Source organism: Coregonus lavaretus (genome assembly GCF_964263955.1).
Source record: "Coregonus lavaretus genome assembly, chromosome: 36".
Lineage (NCBI taxonomy): Eukaryota > Metazoa > Chordata > Actinopteri > Salmoniformes > Salmonidae > Coregonus > Coregonus lavaretus.
In genome coordinates this window covers 18130997-18155942 of record NC_140023.1, presented here as the reverse complement: position 1 = coordinate 18155942, position 24946 = coordinate 18130997, and the positions used below count along the sequence as shown (strand labels likewise).

At 41.9% G+C, this 24946-nt stretch overlaps 1 protein-coding gene and 1 pseudogene across 2 annotated transcripts; one reads left to right on the top strand and one right to left on the bottom strand.

Annotated features, from left to right (window-relative positions):
- The first annotated feature begins 1504 nt into the window (after window positions 1-1504).
- Window positions 1505-4640, top strand: LOC311110930 (cystatin-F-like; annotated as a pseudogene). Its single transcript, XR_014615912.1, has 4 exons — window positions 1505-1646; window positions 3168-3331; window positions 3503-3625; window positions 3847-4640. The product of XR_014615912.1 is annotated as a cystatin-F-like (transcript).
- Window positions 4641-5239: 599 nt separating this feature from the next.
- Window positions 5240-12551, bottom strand: LOC311110929 (adipocyte plasma membrane-associated protein-like). Its single transcript, XM_084153575.1, has 9 exons — window positions 12219-12551; window positions 11367-11483; window positions 10290-10405; window positions 9792-9884; window positions 9207-9326; window positions 8770-8944; window positions 8393-8527; window positions 6754-6946; window positions 5240-6408 (listed from the first exon to the last, which is right to left on the bottom strand). Exons 1-9 carry the CDS (start codon window positions 12308-12310, stop codon window positions 6199-6201), a joined length of 1251 nt encoding a protein of 416 aa, XP_084009701.1. The 5' UTR covers window positions 12311-12551; the 3' UTR covers window positions 5240-6198.
- Between the last annotated feature and the right edge of the window lie 12395 nt (window positions 12552-24946).

Sequence of the window (24946 nt, the reverse complement as noted above, 5' to 3'; positions counted from 1 at the left end):
CTGTATCACCGCCTAGTACTGCACCGCCCACATTGCCGGGGGCAAACTACCTGCCCTCCAGGACACCTACAGCACCCGATGTCACAGGAAGGCAAATAAAATCATCAAGGACATCAACCACCCGAGCCACTGCCTGTTCACCCCACTATCATCCAGAAGGCGAGGTCAGTACAGGTGCATCAAAGCTGGGACCAAGAGACTGAAAAACAGCTTCTATCTCAAGGCCATCAGACTGTTAAATAGCCATCACTAGCACATTAGAGGATGCTGCTGCCTATTGAAATCACTGGCCACTTTAAGAAATGGAACACTAGTCACTTTAATAATGTTTACATATCTTGCGTTACTCATCTCATATGTATATGCTGTATTCTATAAAATTCTACTGTATCTTAGTCCATGCCGCTTTGTCATTGCTCGTCCATATATGTATATATTCTTAATTCCATTCCTTAGATTTGTGTGTATTGGGTATATGTTGTGAAATTGTTAGATATTACTTGTTAGATATTACTGCACTTTCGGAGCTAGAAGCACAAGCATTTCGCTACACCCGCAATAATATCTGCTAAACACGTGTATGTTACAACTAAAATTTTAATTTATTTTATTTTATTTAAGCAAATGAATGTCCATGTGCCCTACTGTACTGACATTCCCACAGAATAACGTTTCTTAACGTTCTCTGAACTATTTGAGAACATTCCCAATGTCAAACCATTTGGAGAACGTTTCTAGAACATTACCAAAAATTTAATTAAATATAACCATGTTTGAACTTTTAGGAAATGTTTTGTTAAAGTAATGAAATACCAAGAAAATAAGTTCCTTAAATGTGCTAAGAATGGTCCAAAGACAAGCAACTATTCTGCACCATTCCCAGAAAGTTGTGGGAAGATTGTATGCAAAATAACCATTGGAGAACCACCAAGCTCTAAAAACATATGGTTCTCAGAACATTATGTGCTAGCTGGGTTATTTCAGATTAAACATAAAAGATATAAAAGGTTAAAGTCTCCTACTGGACTGTTGGGAGTTCTTCTGTGGCTGTCAGTTAAACTAACACAGGATGTGATGTTAACCACCCCAACCTCTGCCTTTCTGGTGTCTTCTGCTGTCTTCAAAGTGATGCTATCACACAGGACTATGTTGAAAGGCAGCTTTAAACCAATTTAAAGCCAATTCAAAATTGGTTGTGGTGCTTTCCCACTGGGTACATACGGGTTGAATCAACGTTGTTTCCACATAATTTCAATGAAATTCTGTTGAACCAACTTGGAGTAGACGTTGAATTGACGTCTCTGCCCAGTGGGTTTCTTCTCTTATGTACTTATGCACCACCTTTCCAAGTACACAATTCATGAAAATAATATTCTGTTGCAAAAAGATTAGAGAATGTCAATCAAAAGATATTGAAATAATCCAACTATCTTGTTCAGTTTTCGCTATTGGCTGTACCTTCTAGCTATAATTGGTTGAGCTCATGTCCTGTGAGAGAGGGGCCATGGTAAGTTTTGCTAGTCTGCAATGTGTGGTGAAAGTGTTGCCTTACAGGAAGTAAAATAAACAGAACAGTGTTGAAAAAGCTCCAACAGGCATTGGTAACATGCTTCTGCTCTTCTCTGGCTTGTGCCTGTGCTCAATTGGTAAGATCTTTTAACAGGATGAAATTGTGTGTGTTTAATTGAAGTTGGAGGTTTTGCATGTCATATTTGTGAAGCCAATTGGTTGTCTAGGTTTTCTAAGGATCTGAGGATTTTGTCAACTTCCTCAGTTTAACCCTTCTGATTACTTTACCATAACATAACTACACCAATATCTGTTAGTAAAAAAAAATCTTTGATCAGTAGCAATGCGTGACAGTAAATTATCATTCTTGTGCAATATAATGCAGCTATATCCTGCTTGATTTATATAATCATGTTAGGGTTAGGCCCTTATGGCTTGGTTTCAGTTTATTTATGAGGAGTCAGATTTCTCTGCTCATGTTGGCTGACTATTTATCAGTATGAGAAAAATATATTGTGTGTCACTTGCCTTTGGCTACAGTTCTGATTGTCAGTTGTAGCACACAGTCGTATGTAAGTGTGTGTGTTTGTGTGTGTGTGTGTGTGTGTGTGTGTGTGTGTGTGTGTGTGTGTATGTGTGTGCATGCATGCAGTGGTGGAAAAAGTACGCAATTGTCATACTTGAGTAAAAGTAAAGATACCTTAATAGAAAATGACTCAAGTCAAAGTCACCCAGTAAATGACTACTTGAGTAAAAGTCTAAAAGTATTTGGTTTTAAATATACTTAAGTATCAAAAGTAAATGGAATTGCTAAAATGTACTTAAGTATCAAAAGTCAAAGTCAAAGTATAACTCATTTCAAATTCCTTATATTAAGCAAACCAGACGGCATTTTCTAGTTTTCTTTATTTACGGATAGCCAGGGGCACACTCCAACACTCAGATATCATTTACAAACGAAGCATTTGTGTTTAGTGAGTCCGCCAGATCAGAGGCAGTAGGGATGACCAGGGATGTTCTCTTGATAAGTGTGAATTGGACCATTTTCCTGTCAAAATGTAACGAGTACTTTTGGGTGTCAGAGAAAATGTATGGTGTAAAAAGTACATCATTTTCTTTAGGAATGTAGTGAAGTACAAGTAAAAGTTGGCAAAAATATAAATAGTAAAGTAAAGTACAGATACCCCAAAAAACTAGTACTTTAAAGTATTTTAACTTAAGTACTTTACAACACTGTACGCGTGTGCGTGTGTGTGTGTGTGTCTCGCGCAAAGACTGTGAAAATGCAGTGTAGATAGGGATGCCAACACCACATAGATGAGATATAACCAACAAAAAACAAGTAGACCTACATAAATGAAAACAATAACACTTCAGGTACAGTACATGTCCACTGCCCAAGCCAACGCCAAAGAAAGGATACCTTGTTTATTTTGTATTTTCCATTAGCATTAGTCTTTTTTATTATTATTTCTTAGGGTCAACAATTACCTGTGTCATATTACTAATTATATTGCCTTTTGATATGCTGATTGTTGGCCTGTTTACTTATGTTTTTCTTATTTTACTTATTTTATTGTTTTGTTTTTCAGGCTAATTACCCTAATATAACAAACATTTGTGAATGGTGTTGAGTAAGCACTTTTATTTGTTTCCAGTCAGTTGCCACAGGTATATGTCTGTACCTGGCGCCCCCTATAACATCAGCACGGATGACAAGGGGGTCCTAAAGGCGGTTCTTCATGGGACCTATTCATTTAACAACCAGACCAATGATGCTTTCCTCTTCAGGCCATCTGCAATCGAGAAAGCAGAAAGACAGGTATGGAGGACAAACAATAACTTTGACCTTTATGCTGAACTTTTTTGGCTAAAAACCTGTTAGTGATCATATATAAAATCTGTGCCATATGGTATGGTTCACAATATACTGTAGTTGGACTATACTGGCGAGGCATAAACTTCTTCAGTTCAACAAAGCTTTCCGTTACAGCTTGTAAAGGGGGTCAAATACATTCTGGAAGTAGACCTCTCACGGACTGTGTGCCTCAAAAAGTGGCACAGAAACACAGACCTGGCCAACTGCAAGTTCCAACCAGATGGTTTGTTACAGCAGGTATTGTACAGTACACATTATGTTTTTAGTGCAGAATTAACAAAAGTTGGAAGAACAGTAGTGTGGATTGAATTTAAATATGATACAGTATGTCAAAGTTGTATGTATAGCAATTGGGTAAAGACCAGCACTCATTTTGGCTGACAAGTGGAATGGATCATGGCTAAAAGTCATAACATTGTAGATTATTCTTTATAATAGAGTGCATGTTTGTATTTCAGACCTTCCACTGTGACTTTGAGGTTTGGACTATGTCTTGGCTCCACTTCATGAAGACTACCAATTTTATTTGCAGTCCATCTGACCGACCTTCCACTTCTCCATGAAACCCAATCCTTCCTCATTCAATGTTCTGAGGAAATACTAAGCTGTTTCCTTCTAAACATGGTCATATAACTGAGCATATTTACATTTCTCTAAATAAAAGGAGTAGTTCACTATTTTACAACTTGATGTTAGATGGTCCCTCAACCTGAAAGTAGTCTATGAGCAAGGAGAAACTGTAATCCATGGTTCTTTAAACAGCCAATAAAAACTTCAGCTAAGTTTAGCCACCACAAGATAACAATCAATGGAAGTGATGGGGGCATGTTTAAAAAAATAAATGGCCAAATCACCTTTAAGTAACATAAAAACAAATATGTAGTTGATTTGAATTGATTTCAGGTGATTTGGAATAAATCAATTTTTAAACATGCCCCATCACTTCCATTGATTGTTAGCTTGGGATTGGCTAAGGTTAGCTGAAGTTTGTAGTGGCTGTTTAAAGAAAACCGAAGCATGGATTACAGTTTATCTTGGCCCATAGACTACTTTCAGGGTGAGGAACCGTCTAACATCAAGTTGTAAAATAGTGAACTACTCCTTTAACATATATAGTCAAACAATGGCAATTTCCATGTGTCTTGAGTAGCAATATGATTTTCAGGCCTTTCAAGTCTTACAACTTACATAGCAATAACAACCGAAAGGCACCTAACCTTGTATTTTATCCTATAATAAAATGGTAGACCGCATTGACCCTTGCAAATTATACACCGAATTATAAATAATCACATTTTGGCCTGAGTTAGGGTCTGCACAGACTCTGATCAACAAGCTCTGATAAAAAACGGAACCTTGTGAACAAGGACTTGACAACCAAGCACGTTTATATAAGGCCATGTAAACATAAACCTTCTACAGATTCCATCTGAAGGCTTGCTCCACAGGGCCTTTTTAAAAGCCAGGGTTATCATTCTTCCTCAGCACTCAGTGACCTGAACCCTAACCTTGTGTCTAATAGTCTGTGATACACCTCAATTATTCAAAGGCTCTTATGAAACCAGTGCAGTAGCAGTGTCTGATCTTGAGGAGCGAGTAGAGCAGAAAAGGCTGACTGTAGCAGCGGGCGGCCCTGGGAGGAGGCTCTCTGAGGGGGGTCGGCACTCTCATCTCAGAGCTCTCAGCACCCTCTTTGAAGTAGCGCTCTGTGCACCCTCTTTTAATGAGCTTCACTGGTTCTGAGGCAGGGGAGGGTTTCTATGTGATCTCATGTAGATGTCTACGGTACTGTATATTGCTGAGGCGTACACTGACACTGTTTTCTATCATTTAAGACATGTAGTCGGTCAGTAGCAGGCTAATCTTTATGGCAGTAGTATGTAAACACTAGTAAGTAGCTAAACAAACTGTAGAAATGTGCCATCATGTTTTTCATATTATTAGATAAAAGCCAGTTAAAACATAACTGTTTTAATTCAAAAGAAACTCAGCTGAAAGCTGGCAAAATTGACATTACGTTAGGTAGTTGACAGTGCATTATACAAAAGCCGATGAAATGTATCACAATGAGGGGAAACGATTCATACTTATTTTGTATTCTTTTTGCATCACCTTTATTATGATCAACTAGATCTAGGATTTCTAAATATACACAACAAAATAAATCAGTTCAGTGGCACTCCTAGAATAATACTGATTCAGTGATTTTTACATGTGTATTTCAACTGATAAGATGACGTCTTTGAAATTCTCCAAGTACAAGAATAACATTGTCAGTTATATTTAAGGGTGAGATGAGAGCTTAGTGCAAAAATGAAACTAAAAGTGCAGATACTGAATGGTTTAAACAAACAAAATCGAGAACAAATTTGGCACATTTCAACAACCCAAAACACAGACCTGAAAAACAATGTACCTTACAACATGGGGATTTTTGGGAAAACTACTTTCCCCAAAGACTGTTTGGTTAAATAACACATTCCTTGAGCTACAACTGAAATGCACTGTCAGAAAGGGCTAATAGTTCATTGTGGGCTGATAAGACTAGAAAGGATGGATTTGCATCCCAGTCAAATGCGCCTTAATAGTGCAGATACTTAATGAAGACTAGTCCATGTTTTCCTGAAGCTGGTGAAAAGCAATGCAAATGCAGCACATCAAGCATTAAGCCATTCTTATCAATTCTGATGTATTTGTTGTTATTGGAAAACACTAATTTGGGAGAGACTAGGTAGGGAGGTGTTAGGTAGGCAGACAGCAGTCTCATATATGGGTTTTGTCTGAGAAAGTGGTTGTGCTCAGCTCCCAGCTCACACCTTGCTGAGATCCAGCTTGCAGAGGTAAGGGGAGCGGAAAGAGCCTAGGTAGAGGTGGCCGTCGTGCTCATGTGCCTCGCTGACGTAGGCCGCCACCATGCCGTGGGGGTCATGGAAGCTACGCACGCACGTCCCGCTCTCCTGCAGCTCTATCACCAGGCTGTAGCGAGGCACAAACTTCATCAGCATGTCCTGACTGAAGAGCTGGAGGGAGGGAGGGAGGAAGGAGGGAGGGATGAGTCATAGCACAAAAACACGACTGAACTAGAGATCACACATAAATATACACATTCTAACAAACTGGTCTCATGGTCACAATGAATGAATCCCTTCAATATTTGTTTCCAGCTGGCAAGATCCCAAACCCTTGTATGCAAAAACGCCCAAGAATCAGACCAACAGGAATGAATACTAGACTCATAGTCACAGTAAATAGGACATGCAAATTGTTCTCCCTGTAGTCTTTTTTAAACTTCCATGTAAATGGACAAAGCTATTGTTTTATATCATATAATACCATATGATATCACATCATGTCATATCATCTACCTTAAAGATGAGCTTCTTGATCCAGGGCTTCTGAGACAGGAAGTCCAGCATGGAGAAGCCAGGGTTGGGCCGCACCGCTGACATTGCCACCCAGTACCCTCCAGAGGAGCTGCGACGGATGTTGTCAGGGAAACCAGGCAGGTTGTCAACAAATGTGTCCATTCCTCCTTTATTTAGACCTGACACATGGACCCTAGAGGGACACAGACAGTCAATTAAATGGAAATTCAGGAGATGAGGGAAAGAAAGTCTATTCTGTCATGCAGATTAAGGTTAAAATGGCTTGCCTCATGCGCACGGTATGTGTGACAGACAGAGGTATTACGGGAAACAATTCAAAACATTTGACAAAAAAACTATTGTACGAGCAGTCTTCACAATACTTTGAAGTCTGTGTTATAGAAAGACCACCCAGATTCAGAGTTCTCAGCAGCACCAGGGTATTTGTCTCAGCAAGCTGTCTGCATTGATAAAGCCAAAGGAAAATGTATGACTTATGACTATTATAAACCAGTTATGGGAGGGAGGAAATAATCTACTTGCTGGGAATACCTAAAAGGAATCCATTTACTGATTTCCATTCTGCACAGTCAGCAAATAGAAAACGTCCCCAAACTGTCTGCATTACATGCTGACCACACCGCTCGCGTCACAAAATACATTTACACATACATGTTATTCAATCATTGCACCCACACTACTTGCGCGCATCAACGAGCGTCTGCGTAGCCAGGCACTAAAATAGAACTTGGTTCTATTTCTGACACTTCACGCGCTGCAAGTCCTGCCTCTCCCATCTCCTCATTGGTTTTTAGGAGCATATAGCCACGTGGGTGATTGAAAGATGAATTGAGGTCCACACTCCAGTCCAGTTGGTAGTGGTAATGCACCTTAAACTTGGTTGCCAACTGCCATATAAAGTCCAAAGAACAAGAAGCCTTCTAGAAGAAACGAACTCGGTTTACCCTTTTATCTGTGGATTAATTGTCGGAGTAGAGGACCTTGTGCATTTCAGGTAAAATAACTACCCAATGTTTATATCCCAGGACAAATTAGCTAGCAACAGCAAGCTAGTTAGCTAAATTGCCATACTTGTTTAATGCTTTTGGACCCGACCCCAAATTAATATAGTTGGTTCAGAGTTCGTTTTGATATTTCAACCTGCGTGTCCTCCCCCTTTCTACCCACACAAGCATTACTATTAGAGAATGGACAAGCTAATTTTGTCTTTCTACTCAGGCAGCTTGGTGAAGGGGCTCCGTTACCAAGGCAACAGTCCGCTTGCATCATTTATCCAGGTGAGGCTTGGGAGAATTGACTGTGCTCCTTGCAGGTTTTAAAAAGCGTGACATTACAAAGGCGAAATATACCAATGAAATCTTGTTACGGTGGAGAGAAAATAATGAAAACCAGAGAAAAATTAAAAACCTTGTGGGCGCACTTGGAGCACGTTCAAAGAGGCCACCAAAACAACCTAGCATCTGATGAAACAAGAGATAACTACAGAACGTTTCAAAAGAGGAAGAGAGAGAGAAATAAGGGGGGGGGGGGGGGGAATCCCCTGTGGGTAGCATTTCTTCACTCAGTGAATTAGTTAAATAAGGCTGGTTGTGTTGCTCAGGAGGATCAACTACAGTACCTGCGAATCCTAGCCATGGTAGTCTCAGTCACCAGTACAGACTCCTCATCAGGGAAAAGCTGGATCCCGTTGGCAAAACGAAGGTTCTCCATCAACACTGTTACCTCCTTGGTCTCTGTGTCATACTCTAACACACTGAAAGACAGACAGAGGGTTACATATGGACAGCTTTTCTCAAACTTCAGTTTGTTGTCTTTATAAACCATTCCTTCTTAAAAATGAAAGGTACCCACATTATGTATGAACACACATGCTTTTAAGGCACTATAATAACCTAAATCTATATCAAATATCAATAGAAACTCTTGACAAAGGAGACAAGACCTTGCTTTTAGAATGTGCTCAAGGCTCTCCATAAGGTCTGTGGTAACAGTTACCGTCCATCTGCTGTGGCCTCCATGATAAGATGAAGGTAGTCTCTCCGCTGCCACCTGCTGCTAGAGTCTGTGAAGTACACTTTCCTCCCATCCTGTGTTACATCTAGGTCATTAACAAAGGAGAGCCTCCGGCCCCCTACCATCTGCCCAGCCGACACCAGGTTGGTCACCTCACCTTTAGAATGAGTCAAGGAGAGAGAGTTACATCACTAAAATGACTTGCATACTACAGCGCTTTTATTTGGAGGATATTATATGCAACAAAATGTATTATACTGAGTAAAAGGTGAAATTGTTGGGAAATTCAAAAACAAATATTTAATTCCTAACCGGTCTATGTCACATTACTGATATTAAAATCTATCCTATCAAGGAAATAGAGCACTGTGATGCCATTGCTATGTAGAAGCTTGCCCTTAGCTGTGTATGCTGCTGACCTGTGACAGGGTTGACCTCGAAAAGCCCCAGATAGGCGTCAGCTACAAACAGGGTGCCGTTAGGACCCACTCTGATACCCAGGGGTCGTCCACAGCTAGGCTCCTGCTCACGGGATCCATCTAAAACATAGCACACAACCCAGTGGACATGAGGTATCTGAAGTAATTCCTCATTTATTGGGTGCTATTTATAATTCAATCATTTTGAACAGGCTAATCTGATTAATATGAGCAAATACTAGGGTTAGAGCTCAGTCTATTCTTGACATGTCTTTTCAGTTTTGAGCCAACCTGCTAGGCCTGTTGTGCATTAAGCCATCCTTGTTGTGCAAGTATAAAAACATTCCATAAAAGGCACGAGTGAAATGCAACTGCTAAGAGTTGCTTATGATTGAGCATTTGAAACTCCAGTCTTCAGCAATTGGAACTGTTGAGTCATTTCTGTTGAGTCATTTCTGTCTAAATCATGTCAAGTTGAGAGTTGAGACAACATTGTGAAATGAAAGTTTATGAAATCAGGTCTAACTGAGTCCGGCAACACAATGAGTGAAGAATCAGTCACAGCTCTAGTCCTTGCTCACTTACCACAGGGTGGCTTGCCAAGTCTGGCTATAACAGTGATGCTCTTGCCCTCAATCTTCACTATCTTCCCATCAGCCGTACCTGTGTACATCACATCTAGAGAAGGAGATAGACAATAACAATTAGCATTTAGAAACTGAAAAAATGCCAGGGCAATATGTTGGACACGGTTCACCATTATGACCTCAGAAAAGCAAAACAGTTGCAGAGGAATACTAGTCAAGCAGAAGTCATGTCATGTGTGAAAATATATGTCATCCCAAATATCTGTCTGTCACTAAGACCACGCTTACCATAGCTCATTTGGAAAACCTAAACATCTGCCATTATTGGTCACCAGCTGACATGTCTGCAATCCAGACTGCATTGCCCTATCACCTTTGATATATCAGGCTGCTGTTACTGTGGCATCACCATGAATTACACAAGCCCAAACAAACTGGGTGAAGGACATTGTCATGTGGCGAAACTCCAACTGGAATGCTCTACCCCCATACTAACCTCCGAAGTTGGCAATGGACTCTGGGCCAACAAGCTGGTCTTCAAACAGCCGCTGTGCCTCCCTCAGCTTAAAGTTGGGCTCGTAACACCCAGACATAAGGGGAGGCTCATTGAGGCTGAAAAGACAAGAGGAAACAAATGAGGAAACAGAATCAGTATGAATCACTGATCAACACCCTCGTCCTTGACTAGACTGTACCCTGGAGCCTAGTGCTGTGGAGAAATGGGAGAGAGGAAATCCTTGGCCCCAAGACCTCAGAATGGATCATTAAGTGTGGATGCAGAATTGAGCAATGAATTGTAATGAGGACAGGGAGATGCATGCTATTTGTTCTGAGGGGCAGACACTGGTGATAAATGAGATCAGCTTTGTCTATGACCCAAGGCCATTGTGCAAGTTGGGGCAGCAAATCACTCAATCTAATAGCATTAGTAGAGAATGCAGTATAGAGAAATACGGCTATGCAGTTGTGGAGAGATCGGGGTTGTGGCAGAGGAGTGGACAAGGGGGATTCTGAACTGACTGGAGGCGCCTAATAGAAAATGGCAACCGTGCATTCAGACTTTGAGCAGAGTGCCTTATCAATCTTTCCTCAATCATTAATGAATCAATTATTGAAATAAGATCATGTTTGGCTAAGCATTTTGTATTTGCATCAAAACATTAGGCCTACATGATAAATTCTATTGCTTAGGGACAATTGAAACCATTCTACATACTAAAGTTATATACTACATAATGTATGTTCTACAAGTAGCATAAGCCTAGTCAATCAGTTGAGTGAAATCTGTGAGAGGGACTTATACAAGTAGTATAAGCCTAGTCATTCAGTTGAGTGAAATCTGTCAGAGGGTCTTGTGGTAGAAATGTACAGAACAGTTTCCACAAACGTTATTTCCAAAAGTTGAAAAGTAAGCAGAAATGTTGACTATGCAGACTGACTAAAGTATATTGCAGTAAAGCTGATTAGTCTTAACATTCCTTGAAGTCAATACATTTCTGAGCTATTGGAGTGAACATGATTCTAAAGACCAGGAGAAAAAAAGAGAGAAGGATTTTCATTCTTGACATCTCACCTGAGCAGCTCAGGGTGAATAGGAGACTCAAGCAGAAAAAAGACCACAAGCAATGGAAGGATCAGGCATCCTCCCAAGGTCACTAGGGTCACACGGAATACCTTTCCACTGTAGGTACTGGGGAAAACAAAACATAGATCAATTAAAGCCGCCCGCCACTTTTCTATACAGCTGAGGGATGATGCTGAGGAAATGTAACCTCTCTCAAATTCATAGAGAGTTCTAGATGCAAGGACTGACAGTCTGACATCCATATGATAAATATTTGGAAGATTTGTATGTTCTTGTTGTTTATAAACAATGGAGTAGGCCTATAACCTTTATGTTTTGGGTTAAATAAAGGTTTGATAGCTGTGTTAAGCTACTGAGGCATAGGCCTAAGTTATATTCTTCAAGATTTTAATATCAATTTGTTATTGGGTGTTTGAAGAGATAAATTAGGTCAGCTCAGGTCAACAGTGGATGATGCAGTACTCAAACATACACACAGAATGCAAATGCATCTATTTTCAGAGAGAATACATCTATGACAAACCTAAATAGGCCTTACTATCACTCAGTGCATGCTGGCCAATTATCTCCACTTATTACTGACTGTTTGGTTCATACCATGCATGCATAATGCAAAGTAATTCATCCACTGTTACCTGTCAGTGAGTGGAAAACTGACCTATACATGGATTGTGTTTACTTCTGCATCTCTCATCAACTAGCAAGTGGAAATACGAATCATGCAGCCTGAAACACAGTGGTTGACTGCATCTGTGCGTGAGGCAATAAATACTACATAGCAAGGAAAGCAGTATCTGATGTTAATATCAATACTGTATTATTTAGAGTAGGCTAGCTTACCTGGTTCCCTTGTATTGGGGTTCCTGTAATTCGTCTGTGATGACCTGTGGTCTGTTCAGCCTCCTGAACCGCAGTCCCTCTGGCTCATTCATATTGAAATGAGACTTCTACTATGACTCTATCCAAAAATGAGGTTTCAAGTAAGCAACTCGCTACATGAGAAGGTTGATAATTCGATTGCTTGTAAAGACAGATACATGCAGGACATCGTAGTGACAGCTACAGTATTCAACGACTAGCTTTCCCGGCCGTGGACAGTTTTTACGCAATACGCATTTTTTAGACGACAGCTGCTGTCTCTAATCATTGATATTCAACGCCACCTGCTGTTGTGGAGTGTGCAGTACAGACCTTTTTTAAAACGTCCTATCAAAGACTGAAGAAGAAGCGAGACATCCCACTCCCTTATTGTTTCTATTTTAATGGAAGTCCAGACCAAGCTGCTATCGCATTGGTGTCTATGGAGAGCCACCCCCTTTTTTCAAATGGTTAACGGCTTGAGTTAACTATCTTAATATATCCACCATCTTTGGTGATATGACCAGAGGAAGGTCAAAATCAGTCCAAGGAGAATACAGGGATAAGCGTGGAGGTCTATAGAGTACTACAGTAAGAGTCATAATGCCCAAAAAACCTAGCATTCAAAGAAGGAAATTGTTCCAATCGTTTTTTCACCATACATTTTTTTAGAATTTTAGAAACACTTAAAATAAGGGCTGTGTTTTGTGTAGGCTTACCCTGGCCTGAAGTTTTGATAACTGTGTAAATCTCTCTAGGAGAAGGTGACTTTTATCAATATATTTGCCTGTATTTACCCCCCCCCCCCCCCGAAATTAAATGCTTATTAGCTGCTAATGTGGCTATCACAAAGACCTACAAATACCATGAGGATCTGGACGAGACTGCTGAATAGAGGCAAAGGTAAGAATCTCTGGATGAACTACAGTATCTAATGTTAGCTAAATTTAGTAATGAATAAATTGGCTACATTTCTTTAAATTGACAATTCTCTGAACTGTCTTGTGCACGTTTTAAATTGACACAATACCTGTTAGCAAACATGTCAGCTGGAGATGACGTGCAAGAGTTTGCAGGGATTTGTAGTCTTGCATGATGCCTACTTTGATGCTACTAATTAGCATTTTAGAATCTGAGAGTAAATAGAGCTGAATATATTGATAAAAGGCACCTTGTCCGAGAGAGATTTACATGGTTATCAAAACGTCACGCCAGGGTAAGCCCTGGGTCTGAACCCGGCCCTGTGCAACTGGGTCCTGGACTTCCTGACGGGCCGCCCCCAGGTGGTGAAGGTAGGAAACAACATCTCCACTTCGCTGATCCTCAACACTGGGGCCCCACAAGGGAGCGTGCTCAGCCCCCTCCTGTACTCCCTGTTCACCCATGACTGCGTGGCCAAGCACGCCTCCAACTCAATCAAGTTTGCAGACGACACAACAGTAGTAGGCTTGATTACCAACAATGACGAGACCGCCGACAGGGAGGAGGTGAGGGCTCTGGGAGTGTGGTGCCAGGAAAATAACCTCTCACTTAACGTCAACAAAACAAAGGAGATGTTTATGGACTTCAGGAAACAGCAGAGAGTGCACCCCCCTATCCACATCGACAGGACCGCAGTGGAGAAGGTGGAAAGCTTCAAATTCCTTGCCGTACACATCCCCGACAAACTTAAATGGTCCACCCCACGCACAGTGTGGTGAAGAAGGCGCAACAGAGCCTCTTCAACCTCAGGAGGCTGAAGAAATCCGGCTTGGCATCTAAAACCCTCACAAACTTTTATAGATGCACAATTGAGAGCATCCTGTCAGACTGTATCACCACCTGGTACGGCAACTGCACCACCCGCAACCGCAGGGCTCTCCAGAGGGTGGTGCAGTCTGCCGAACGCATTATCGGTGGCAAACTACCCGCCCTCCAAGACACATACAGCATCCGATGTCACAGGAAGGCCAAAAAGATCATCAAGGACATCAACCACCCGAGCCACTGCCTGTTCACCCCGCTATCATCCAGAAGGAGAGGTCAGTACAGGTGCATCAAAGCTGGGACTGAGAGAATGAAAAACAGCTTCTATCTCAAGGCCATCAGACTGTTAAATAGCCATCACTAGCACATTAGAGGCTGCTGCTGCCTATTGAAATCACTGGCCACTTTAAGAAATGGAACACTAGTCACTTTAATAATGTTTACATATCTTGCACTACTCATCTCATATGTATATACTGCTTTCTATTCTATAATATTCTACTGTATCTTAGTACATGCCGCTCTGTCATTGCTTGTCCATATATGTATATTCCATTCCTTACTAGTTTTGTGTGTATTAGGTATATGTTGTGAAATTGTTAGATATTACTGCACTGTCGGAGCTAGAAGCACAAGCATTTCGCTACACCCGCTATAACATCTGCTAAACATGTGTATGTGACAAATAAAATAGATTTTTTGAAACAAAACAAAGCCCTTATTTTAAGTGTTTCTAAAATTCCTTATGGGAAAAATGAATGGTGGAAAAACGATTGGAAACATTTCCCTGTTTCACCGCTAGGTTTTATGGGTATTATGACACCTCCACTCTGGAGCTCTATGAGAGAGAGATACTGGGAGCTTTCGAGCTGTAAGCCGAAAGTAGCCGACTGTAGACGAAAGTCGACAAGTAAAGTCGGGCAGGTACATAATATGCACAAACACTTGGACAACTTCTGCTGTTTCTAGGAAACGCGACAATGACAGACGATGAAGTGGATGCTATCGAAATTCTACTTCTCCTACACGATTTAATTGAATGAATATCGTGATAAGTAAATTAGATACTAGACCAAGGTTTTTCTAACATTCACAAGACTGGTTTCGTATTTCTGTGAGGATTTTCTCAAAATATAACCAGGTAGTGATGCATATACACTGACCAAAAATATAAGTTACTGAGTTACAGTTCATATAAGGAAATCAGTCAATTGAAATAAATGCATTAGGCCCTAATCTATGGATTTCACATGACTGGGAATACAGATATGCATCTGTTGGTCACAGATACCTTTTTTTTTTTAAAGGTAGGTGCGTGGATCAGAACCAGTCTGTATCTGGTGTGACCACCATTTGCCTCATGCAGCGCGACACATCTCCTTCGCATAGAGTTGATCAGGCTGTTCATTGTGGCCTGTGGAATGTTGTCCCACTCCTCTTCAATGGCTGTGCAAAGTTGCTGGATATTGGCAGGAACTGGAACACGCTGCCGTACACGTCGATCCAGAGCATCCCAAACATAGTCAATGGGTGACATGTCTGTTGAGTATGCAGGCCATGGAAAGACTGGACCATTTTCAGCTTCCAGGAATTGTGTAAAGATCCTTACGACATGGGGTCGTGCATTATCATGCTGAAACATGAGGCGGCGGATGAATGGCATGACAATGGGCCTCAAGATCTCGTCACGGTATCTCTGTGCATTCAAATTGCCATCAATAAAATGCAATTGTGTTCGTTGTCCGTAGCTTATGCCTGCCCATACCATAACCCCACCGCCCCCATGGGGCACTCTGTTCACAACGTTGACATCAGTAAACCACTCGCCCACATGACGCCATACACGCTGTCTGCCATCTGCCCGGTACAGTTGAAACAAGGATTCATCCATGACTAGCACACTTCTCCAGAGTGCCAATGGCCATCGAAGGTGAGCATTTGCCCACTGAAGTCGGTTATGACGCCTAACTGCAGTCAGGTCAAGACCCTGGTGAAGACGACGAGCATGCAGATGAGCTTCCCTGAGACAGTTTCTGACTGTTTGTGCAGAAATTCATTGGTTGTGCAAACCCACGGTTTCATCAGCCGTCTGGTTAGCTGGTCTCAGTCGATCCCGCAGGTGAAGAAGCCGGATGTGGAGGTCCTGGGCTGGCGTGGTTACACGTGGTCTGCGGTTCTGAGGCCTGTTGGACGTACTGCCAAATTCTCTAAAACAACGTTTGAGGCGGCATATGATAGAGAAATGAACATTCAATTTTCTGGCAACAGCTCTGGTGGACATTCCTGCAGTCAGCATGCCAATTGCGCGCTTCCTCAAAACTTGAGACATGTGGCATTGTGTTGTGTGACCAAACTGCACATTTTAAAGTGGCCTTTTATTGTCCCCAGCACAAGGTGTACCTGTGTAATGATCATGCTGTTTAATCAGCTTCTTGATATGCTACACCTGTCAGGTGGATGGATTATCTTGGCAAAGGAGAAATGTTCAGTAACAAGGATGTAAACATATTTGTGCACTAAATTTTAGAGAAATAATATTTTTGTGCATATGGAACATTTTTGGGATCTTTTATTTCAGCTCATGAAACATGGGACCAACACTTTACATGTTGCGTTTATATTTTGGTTCAGTGTACAAGAATGAGAACATATTGGTGTTTTTGCAGCATGTATGGAATGCTGTTGTTTGCCCTTGTGTATAGTCTTGTGTATACCTTCCTCATTATTATTTGTGATAGTGCAACATGGAATTGTAACAGATGTGATTAAAATGGAGCGGATCTTCAAAAAGGTATACAGCTGCACCATTGAGAGCATCTTGACTGGCTGCATCACCACTTGGTATGGCAATTGCTTGGCATCTGACCGCAAGCCGCTACAGAGGGTAGTGTGTATGGCCCAGTACATCACTGGGGCCGAACTCCCAACTACCTCGTACCCCTGCACATTGACTTGGTACTGATACTCCTTGTATATAGCCTCGTTATTGTTTTATTGTGTTACTATTTCCTTTTTTATGTAGCAAATATTTGTCTAACTTTTTTACTCTGCATTGTCGGAAATGGCCTCGTAAGTAAGCATTTCACTGTAAAGTGTACACCTGTTGTATTCGGCCAAGCATTCAAATGCTCTTGGTATTGACCCCACTGGTGTCTGGGGTACTTGCTCATTAAGGTCCGGTTTCCCAGACAGGGATTAAGCCTTGTCCTGGACCTAAAATCAAACTTAATGGGAATTCTACATAGAACATCTTTTATAGTCTGGACAATTTCTGGGGGGGATTTTTTTAAATTATGTTACTTAGATTGACGCACGGGTGGGAGGGGGGGGGGGGGGTACTAAGCTAACATATGGAATTGTTTTATTTAGCTATTTGATTTTGAATTTTAGGACCCCTTTAGGTCTCCCTAAAGAATATTTTTAAATTATTTGATAAAATATTGAATTTGGCCTTTACTACTATAGAAATGCTTTGAATAACACATTCATAAATGTCAAAAAATAAATAATAAGGAATAAGGTTTTGAAGTGTCTGCCCTACATCTAGGAGATATTATAAATATATTTGTATTTTTGGACACATATTTAACCCCTTATATTTGTTGGCACAAAACTACCTCCATACTTCCATTCGTTTGTATGGGTTACCTTCAGACAGTCAGTCCCCTGACAGAGAACACCATCGGCGAACATTGGGTTCATGAGAGTCTCCCCTTTCCATAGAGTGGTCATAATAGTTTGTAGGCCAAACCCTTCGGACGCTACAGACGGTTTCGTGAGAAGACCGATTTTCGGGATGTCTCATGGTCTGACAAACATTGCTGTAGCCCGGCCACCTTACACATATACATTTACGTCATTTAGCAGACGCTCTTATCCAGAGCGACTTACAGTTAGTGAGTACATACATTATTATTATTATTATATATATTATTTCTTTTCGCCGAATACAACAGGTGTAGACCTTACAGTGAAATGCTTACTTACAAGCCCTTAACCAACAATGCCATTTGATTAGATGTTCAGGAGTCTTATGGCTTGGGGGTAGAAGCTGTTTAGAAGACTCTTGGACCTAGACTTGGCGCTCCGTTAACGCTTGTCATGCGGTAGCAGAGAGAACAGTCTATGACTAGGGTTGCTGGAGTATTTGACCATTTTTAGGGCCTTCCTCTGACACCGCCTGGTATAGAGGTCCTGGATGGCAGGAAGCTTGGCCCCAGTGATGTACTGGGCCGTACGCACTACCCTCTGTAGGGCCTTGCAGTCGGAGGCCGAGCAGTTGCCATACCAGGCAGTGATGCAACCAGTCAGGATGCTCTCGATGGTGCAGCTGTAGAACCTTTTGAGGATCTGAGGACCAATGCCAAATCTTTTCAGTTTCCTTAGGGGGAATAGGTTTTGTCATGCCCTCTTCACAACTGTCTTGGTGTGCTTGGACCATGTTAGTTTGTTGGTGATGTGGACACCAAGGAACTTGAAGCTCTCAACCTGCTCCACTACAGCCCCGTCGATGTGAATGGGGGCGTGCTCAGTCCTCTTCTTTTTCCTGTTGTCCACAATCATCTCCTTTGTCTTGATCACGTTGAGGGAGAGGTTGTTGTCCTGGCACCACACGGCCAGGTCTCTGACCTCCTCCCTATAGGCTGTCTCGTCGTTGTCGGTGATCAGGCCTACCACTGCTGTGTCATCAGCAAACTTAATGATGGTGTTGGAGTCGTGCCTGGCCATGCAATGATGAGTGAACAGGGAGTACAGGATGGGACTGAGCACGCACCCCTGAGGGGCCCCCGTGTTGAGGATCAGCGTGGCGGATGTGTTGTTATACTACCCTTACCACCTGGGGGCGGCCCGTCAGGAAGTCCAGGATCCAGTTGCAGAGGGAGGTGTTTAGTCCCAGGGTCCTTAGCTTAGTGATGAGCTTTGAGGGCACTATGGTGTTGAACGCTGAGCTGTAGTCAATGAGTAGCATTCTCACATAGGTGTTCCTTTTGTCCAGGTGTGAAAGGGCAGTGTGGAGCGCAATAGAGATTGCATCATCTGTGGATCTGTTGGGGCGGTATGCAAATTGGAGTGGGTCTAGGGTTTCTGGGATAATGGTGTTGATGTGAGCCATGACCAGCCTTTCAAAGCACTTCATGGCTACAGATGTGATTGCTACGGGTCTGTAGTCATTTAGGCAGGTTACCTTAGTGTTCTTGGGCACAGGGACTATGGTGGTCTGATTGAAACATGTTGGTATTACAGACTCAGACGGGGAGAGGTTGAAAATGTCTGTGAAGACACTTGCCAGTTGGTCAGCGCATGCTCGGAGTACACGTCCTGGTAATCCGTCTGGACCTGCGGCCTTGTGAATGTTGACCTGTTTAAAGGTCTTACTCACACAGTCGTCCGGAACAGCTGATGCTCTCATGCATGTTTCAGTGTTACTTGCCTCGAAGCGAGCATAGAAGTAATTTAGCTTGTCTGGTAGGCTCGTGTCACTGGGCAGCTCGGGGCTGTGCTTCTCTTTGTAGTCTGTAATAGTTTGCAAGCCCTGCCACATCCGACGAGCGTCGGAGCCGGTGTAGTATGATTCGATCTTAGTCCTGTATTGACGCTTTGCCTGTTTGATGGTTCGTCAGAGGGCATAGCGGGATTTCTTATAAGCTTCCGGGTTAGAGTCCCGCTCCTTGAAAGCGGCAGCTCTATCCTTTTAGCTCAGTGCGGATGTTGCCTGTAATCCATGGCTTCTGGTTGGGGTATGTACGGACAGTCACTTTGGGGACGACGTCATCGATGCACTTATTGATGAAGCCAGTGACTGATGTGGTGTACTCCTCATTGCCATCGGAAGAATCCCGGAACATATTCCAGTCTGTGCTAGCAAAACAGTCCTGTAGCTTAGCATCTGCTTCATCTGACCACTTTTTTATTGACCGAGTCACTGGTGCTTCCTTCTTTAGTTTTTACTTGTAAGCAGGAATCAGGAGGATAGAATTATGGTCAGATTTGCCAAATGGAGGGCGAGGGAGAGCTTTGTATGCATCTCTGTGTGTGGAGTAAAGGTGGTCTAGAGTTTTTTTCTCTAGACCACCTTTGCACATTTAACATGCTGGTAGAAATGAGGTAAAACGGATTTAAGTTTCCCTGCATTAAAGTCCCCGGCCACTAGGAGCGCCGCCTCTGGATGAGCGTTTTCCTGTTTGCTTTTGGCCGTATACAGTTCATTGAGTGTGGTCTTAGTGCCAGAATCGGTTTGTGGTGGTAAATAGACAGCTATGAAAAATATAGATGAACTCTCTTGGTAAATAGTGTGGTCTACAGCTTATCATAAGATAATCGCTGTTCTGATGTCCAGAAGCTCTTTTCGGTCATAAGAGATGGTAGCAGCAACATAATGTACAAAATAAGTTACAAACAATGCGAAATAATACACAAAATTGCACGGTTGGTTAAGAGTCCATAAAACGGCAGCCATCCCCTCCGGCGCCATCTTTTGCATTGTGGATTGAGATGCATTGAGGAGTTTGATAAGGATTTTTTTATTATGTTACTTAAATTGACGCACTGGTTTCTTAAGGACTTAATCTGTTTCCGGGCCCTTAATGTCTTATCTGCATGCCATTTAATCCATTCAAGTGAAACGACTGATTAAAATTACATTTAATTTAATTTAACATTGAGCTGTAGGATACAATTTTACTATATAAACCGCTTCACTCTAAAATTGGCAGTGTAGAAATCCCCTACAATAACCAATGTGTATATACACTACCTGTCAAATGTTTGGATACACCTACTCATTCAAGGGGTTTTCTTTATTTTTACTATTTTTTTCATTGTAGAATAATAGTGAAGACATCAAAACTATGAAATAACACATATGGAATAATGTAGTAACCAAAAAAGTGTTAAACAAATCAAAATATATTTTATATTTGAGATTCTTCAAATAGCCACCCTTTGCCTTGATGACAGCTTTGCACACTCTTGGCATTCTCTTAACCAGCTTCATGAGCTAGTCACATGGAATGCATTTCAACTAACAGGTGTGCCTTCTTAAAAATTAATTTGTGGAATTTCTTTCCTTAATGCGTTTGAGCCAATCAGTTGTGTTGTGACATGTATTTCCATTGTTAGAGCGGTCACTTGACTATATTGTCAATATAATAGAAAATCTTTGCCATGGATGATTACATGTGTGACACTGGCTAGATTTGTCAGAAGTAGTGAAAGAGTGCACACTTCCCACATTTTGTGCCAATGTTCAACTTTTTTTAAAGCGCATAATCTTGGACCATGGGGTGGGCTACTTAAAATTCCATTGTGTTTTGTATTTTAGTTTATTTTCAAGTTTTTTTGTGTTTTTGATGGTCTGTAACGTAAAGCAACTGTGATGTCACAATGTACATACTCCTAGGGTAACATTATTTGCTCATGCAGAGCAGTTCAAACTGCCAGTAGAGGAAATAGCAGTCTGACCGGTCCTCCACCCTGGAGTTCCTCTACCGGCTTTTTTGACTCAAGAGAAAGCTTCACAGCCTGAAGAGACTCTGCTTGAGGTTGCTGAGTGTTGCCATTGTTTATAAAATAAATCTTTATAAATGTTGAAATAAACATGGCTCCAACCACCATATCACACACTCACAAACTAAAATGATATGTGTGTACATTGTACAATCAGTGAGAGAGCCTCAAATATATTAATTTGTATACATCCACTGCAGGCTATACATGAATAGTGGAACAGTTGGTTCCTATTTCAGTAACATCTTTAGTCACGTTCGCGTAGGTCAAACAATGCAGGCGATGGCTGCAGGATGAAGTTGGTGAAGAGCAGTCGAACTGCAGTAAAAACTTCATGACCTTTGATCACATGATTTTTGTAGTTCATGCAGTCGATATGTAGGCGCAAGTCGAACAATCTTTAACCTCATAATGTAACACACTTTGAAAGGTGGTGACCAACGATGGTCACCGACTTGACAAAAGTCACCCGCTCAAACGTGCCCTGTGTCTCCTCTGCAATGGGCTGGTTGATCAGGGGGGAGGCCACGGTTGTGGTCTGCTCCCTGTAAATGCAGGGCAGAATCTGCTCAGACCACCCAGAAGTGAGTGACTGTCCAGATCTGTCCCGGCTTCAACTTCAGTTGCAAATGAAGTTGATTGACCAAAAACCTTGTTTCAGATCCTTTTTATACCGTTTCACGATAGCATAATGACATAATAAGCCTAACTCCTGTTTCCTGAGTTGTAGTGAGCACATTTCTTGCAACATACTGTTAAACACTCATGCTACAACATTACTGGTGCATGTGGGTTGAAATAAGAGAGGACATATTACATATACAGTGAGGGAAAAAAGTATTTGATCCCCTGCTGATTTTGTACGTTTGCCCACTGACAAAGACATGATCAGTCTATAATTTTAATGGTAGGTTTATTTGAACAGTGAGAGACAGAATAACAACAAAAACATCCAGAAAAACACATGTCAAAAATGTTATAAATGTATTTGCATTTTAATGAGGGAAATAAGTATTTGACCCCTCTGCAAAACATGACTTAGTACTTGGTGACAAAACCCTTGTTGGCAATCACAGAGGTCAGACGTTTCTTGTAGTTGGCCACCAGGTTTGCACACATCTCAGGAGGGATTTTGTTCCACTCCTCTTTGCAGATCTTCTCCAAGTCATTAAGGTTTTGAGGCTGACGTTTGGCAACTCAAACCTTCAGCTTCCTCCACAGATTTTCTATGGGATTAAGGTCTGGAGACTGGCTAGGCCACTCCAGGACCTTAATGTGCTTCTTCTTGAGCCACTCCTTTTTCGCCTTGGCCGTGTGTTTTGGGTCATTGTCATGCTGGAATACCCATCCACGACCCATTTTCAATGCCCTGGCTGAGGGAAGGAGGTTCTCACCCAAGATTTGACGGTACATGGCCCCGTCCATCGTCCTTTTGATGCAGTAAAGTTGTCCTGTCCCTTTAGCAGAAAAACACCCCCAAAGCATAATGTTTCCACCTCCATTTTTGACGGTGGGGATGGTGTTCTTGGGGTCATAGCAGCATTCCTCCTCCTCCAAACACGGCGAGTTGAGTTGATGCCAAAGAGCTCGATTTTGGTCTCATCTGACCACAACACTTTCACCAGTTCTCCTCTGAATCATTCAGATGTTCATTGGCAAACTTCAGACGACCCTGTATATGTGCTTTCTTGAGCAGGGGGACGTTGCGGGCGCTGCAGGATTTCAGTCCTTCACGGCGTAGTGTGTTACCAATTGTTTTCTTGGTGACTATGGTCCCAGCTGCCTTGAGATCATTGACAAGATCCTCCCGTGTAGTTCTGGGCTGATTCCTCACCGTTCTCATGATCATAGCAAATCCACGAGGTGAGATCTTGCATGGAGCCCCAGGCCGAGGGAGATTGACAGTTATTTTGTGTTTATTCCATTTGCGAATAATCGCACCAACTGTTGTCACCTTCTCACCAAGCTGCTTGTCTTGTAGCCCATTCCAGCCTTGTGTAGGTCTACAATCTTGTCCCTGACATCCTTGGAGAGCTCTTTGGTCTTGGCCATGGTTTGGAATCTGATTGATTGATTGCTTCTGTGGACAGGTGTCTTTTATACAGGTAACAAACTGAGATTAGGAGCACTCCCTTTAAGAGTGTGCTACTAATCTCAGCTCGTTACCTGTATAAAAGACACCTGGGAGCCAGAAATCTTTCTGATTGAGAGGGGGTCAAATACGTATTTCCCTCATTAAAATGCAAATCAATTTATAAAATTTTTGACATGCGTTTTTCTGGATTTTTTTGTTGTTATTCTGTCTCTCACTGTTCAAATAAACCTACCATTAAAATTATACACTGATCATTTCTTTGTCAGTGGGCAAATGTACAAAATCAGCAGGGGATCAAATACTTTTTTCCCTCACTGTAATAACATAGTAGTACTTATCAATAGGCTGGGCCCAGGTAGCCTAGCGGTTGAGACAGTTGGGCCAGTAATCGAAAGGTCACTGGTTCGAAACCCTGAGCCTACTAGGTGAAACATCTGCCGATGTGCTCTTGAGCAAGGCACTTAACCATAATTGCTCCTGTAAGTTGCTCTGAATAAGAATGACTCAAATGTTACCTGAGAGACATGATGATATAGCTACAGCGACACAAATTTCAACCCATCCTATATAACATCAGAGGAATCCATGTAAGGACCATGAATGTAGGAGGCTTGCATTGTCATTGATGCATCTAGTGTAATAGATATTCTATCATTATAATTACTTCATGGATTTTTGATAAGCAGCTCCAGTTAGGCAGGTGTATTGATAGGTAGCATTATTTCACAGTTCGTTCATACTGGTATTGTGCCATTATATATATGTTACTACTAGGTCTCCAACAGTCACTACCACAATTTGTTCTACAACACACTTGTGTTCCTTCAAATTTCTCATACAGGAGAAGCTCTTCCTGCATTTGGAGCAGTTGAATGGTTTTTCCCTAGTGTGCACTTTCTGATGAGCCTTGAGATTGTTTGCTTGGCTAAAACTGTTCCAACACACAGTGCAGAGAAACGGTTTCTCCCCAGTGTGAACACGATTGTGGCGAACAAGGTTCAGTGCAAAACTGAAGCTCTTCCCACACAGGTCACAGGTATGCGGCCTCTTTCCGGTGTGAGTGCGTAGGTGAAGATTGAGGAAACGCTGTTTGGTGAAGCGCTTCTCACACATGGTGCAGCTGAATGGTTTTCCCTGAGTGTGAATGAGCCGGTGAGTGTTAAAGTAACTCAGGGAGCTGTACCCTTGTCTACATATGTCACAGGTAAACAGCTTCTCGTCTGTGTGGACCCGACAATGAGTTTTGAGAATGTTAGCAGTGTAGAAATTCTTTACGCATTCTTCACAATAGTGTTTGTCCTCTGTGTGTATCACCTGGTGCCTTTTCAGATAGTTTACAGACCGGTAGCTCTTTCCACACTTT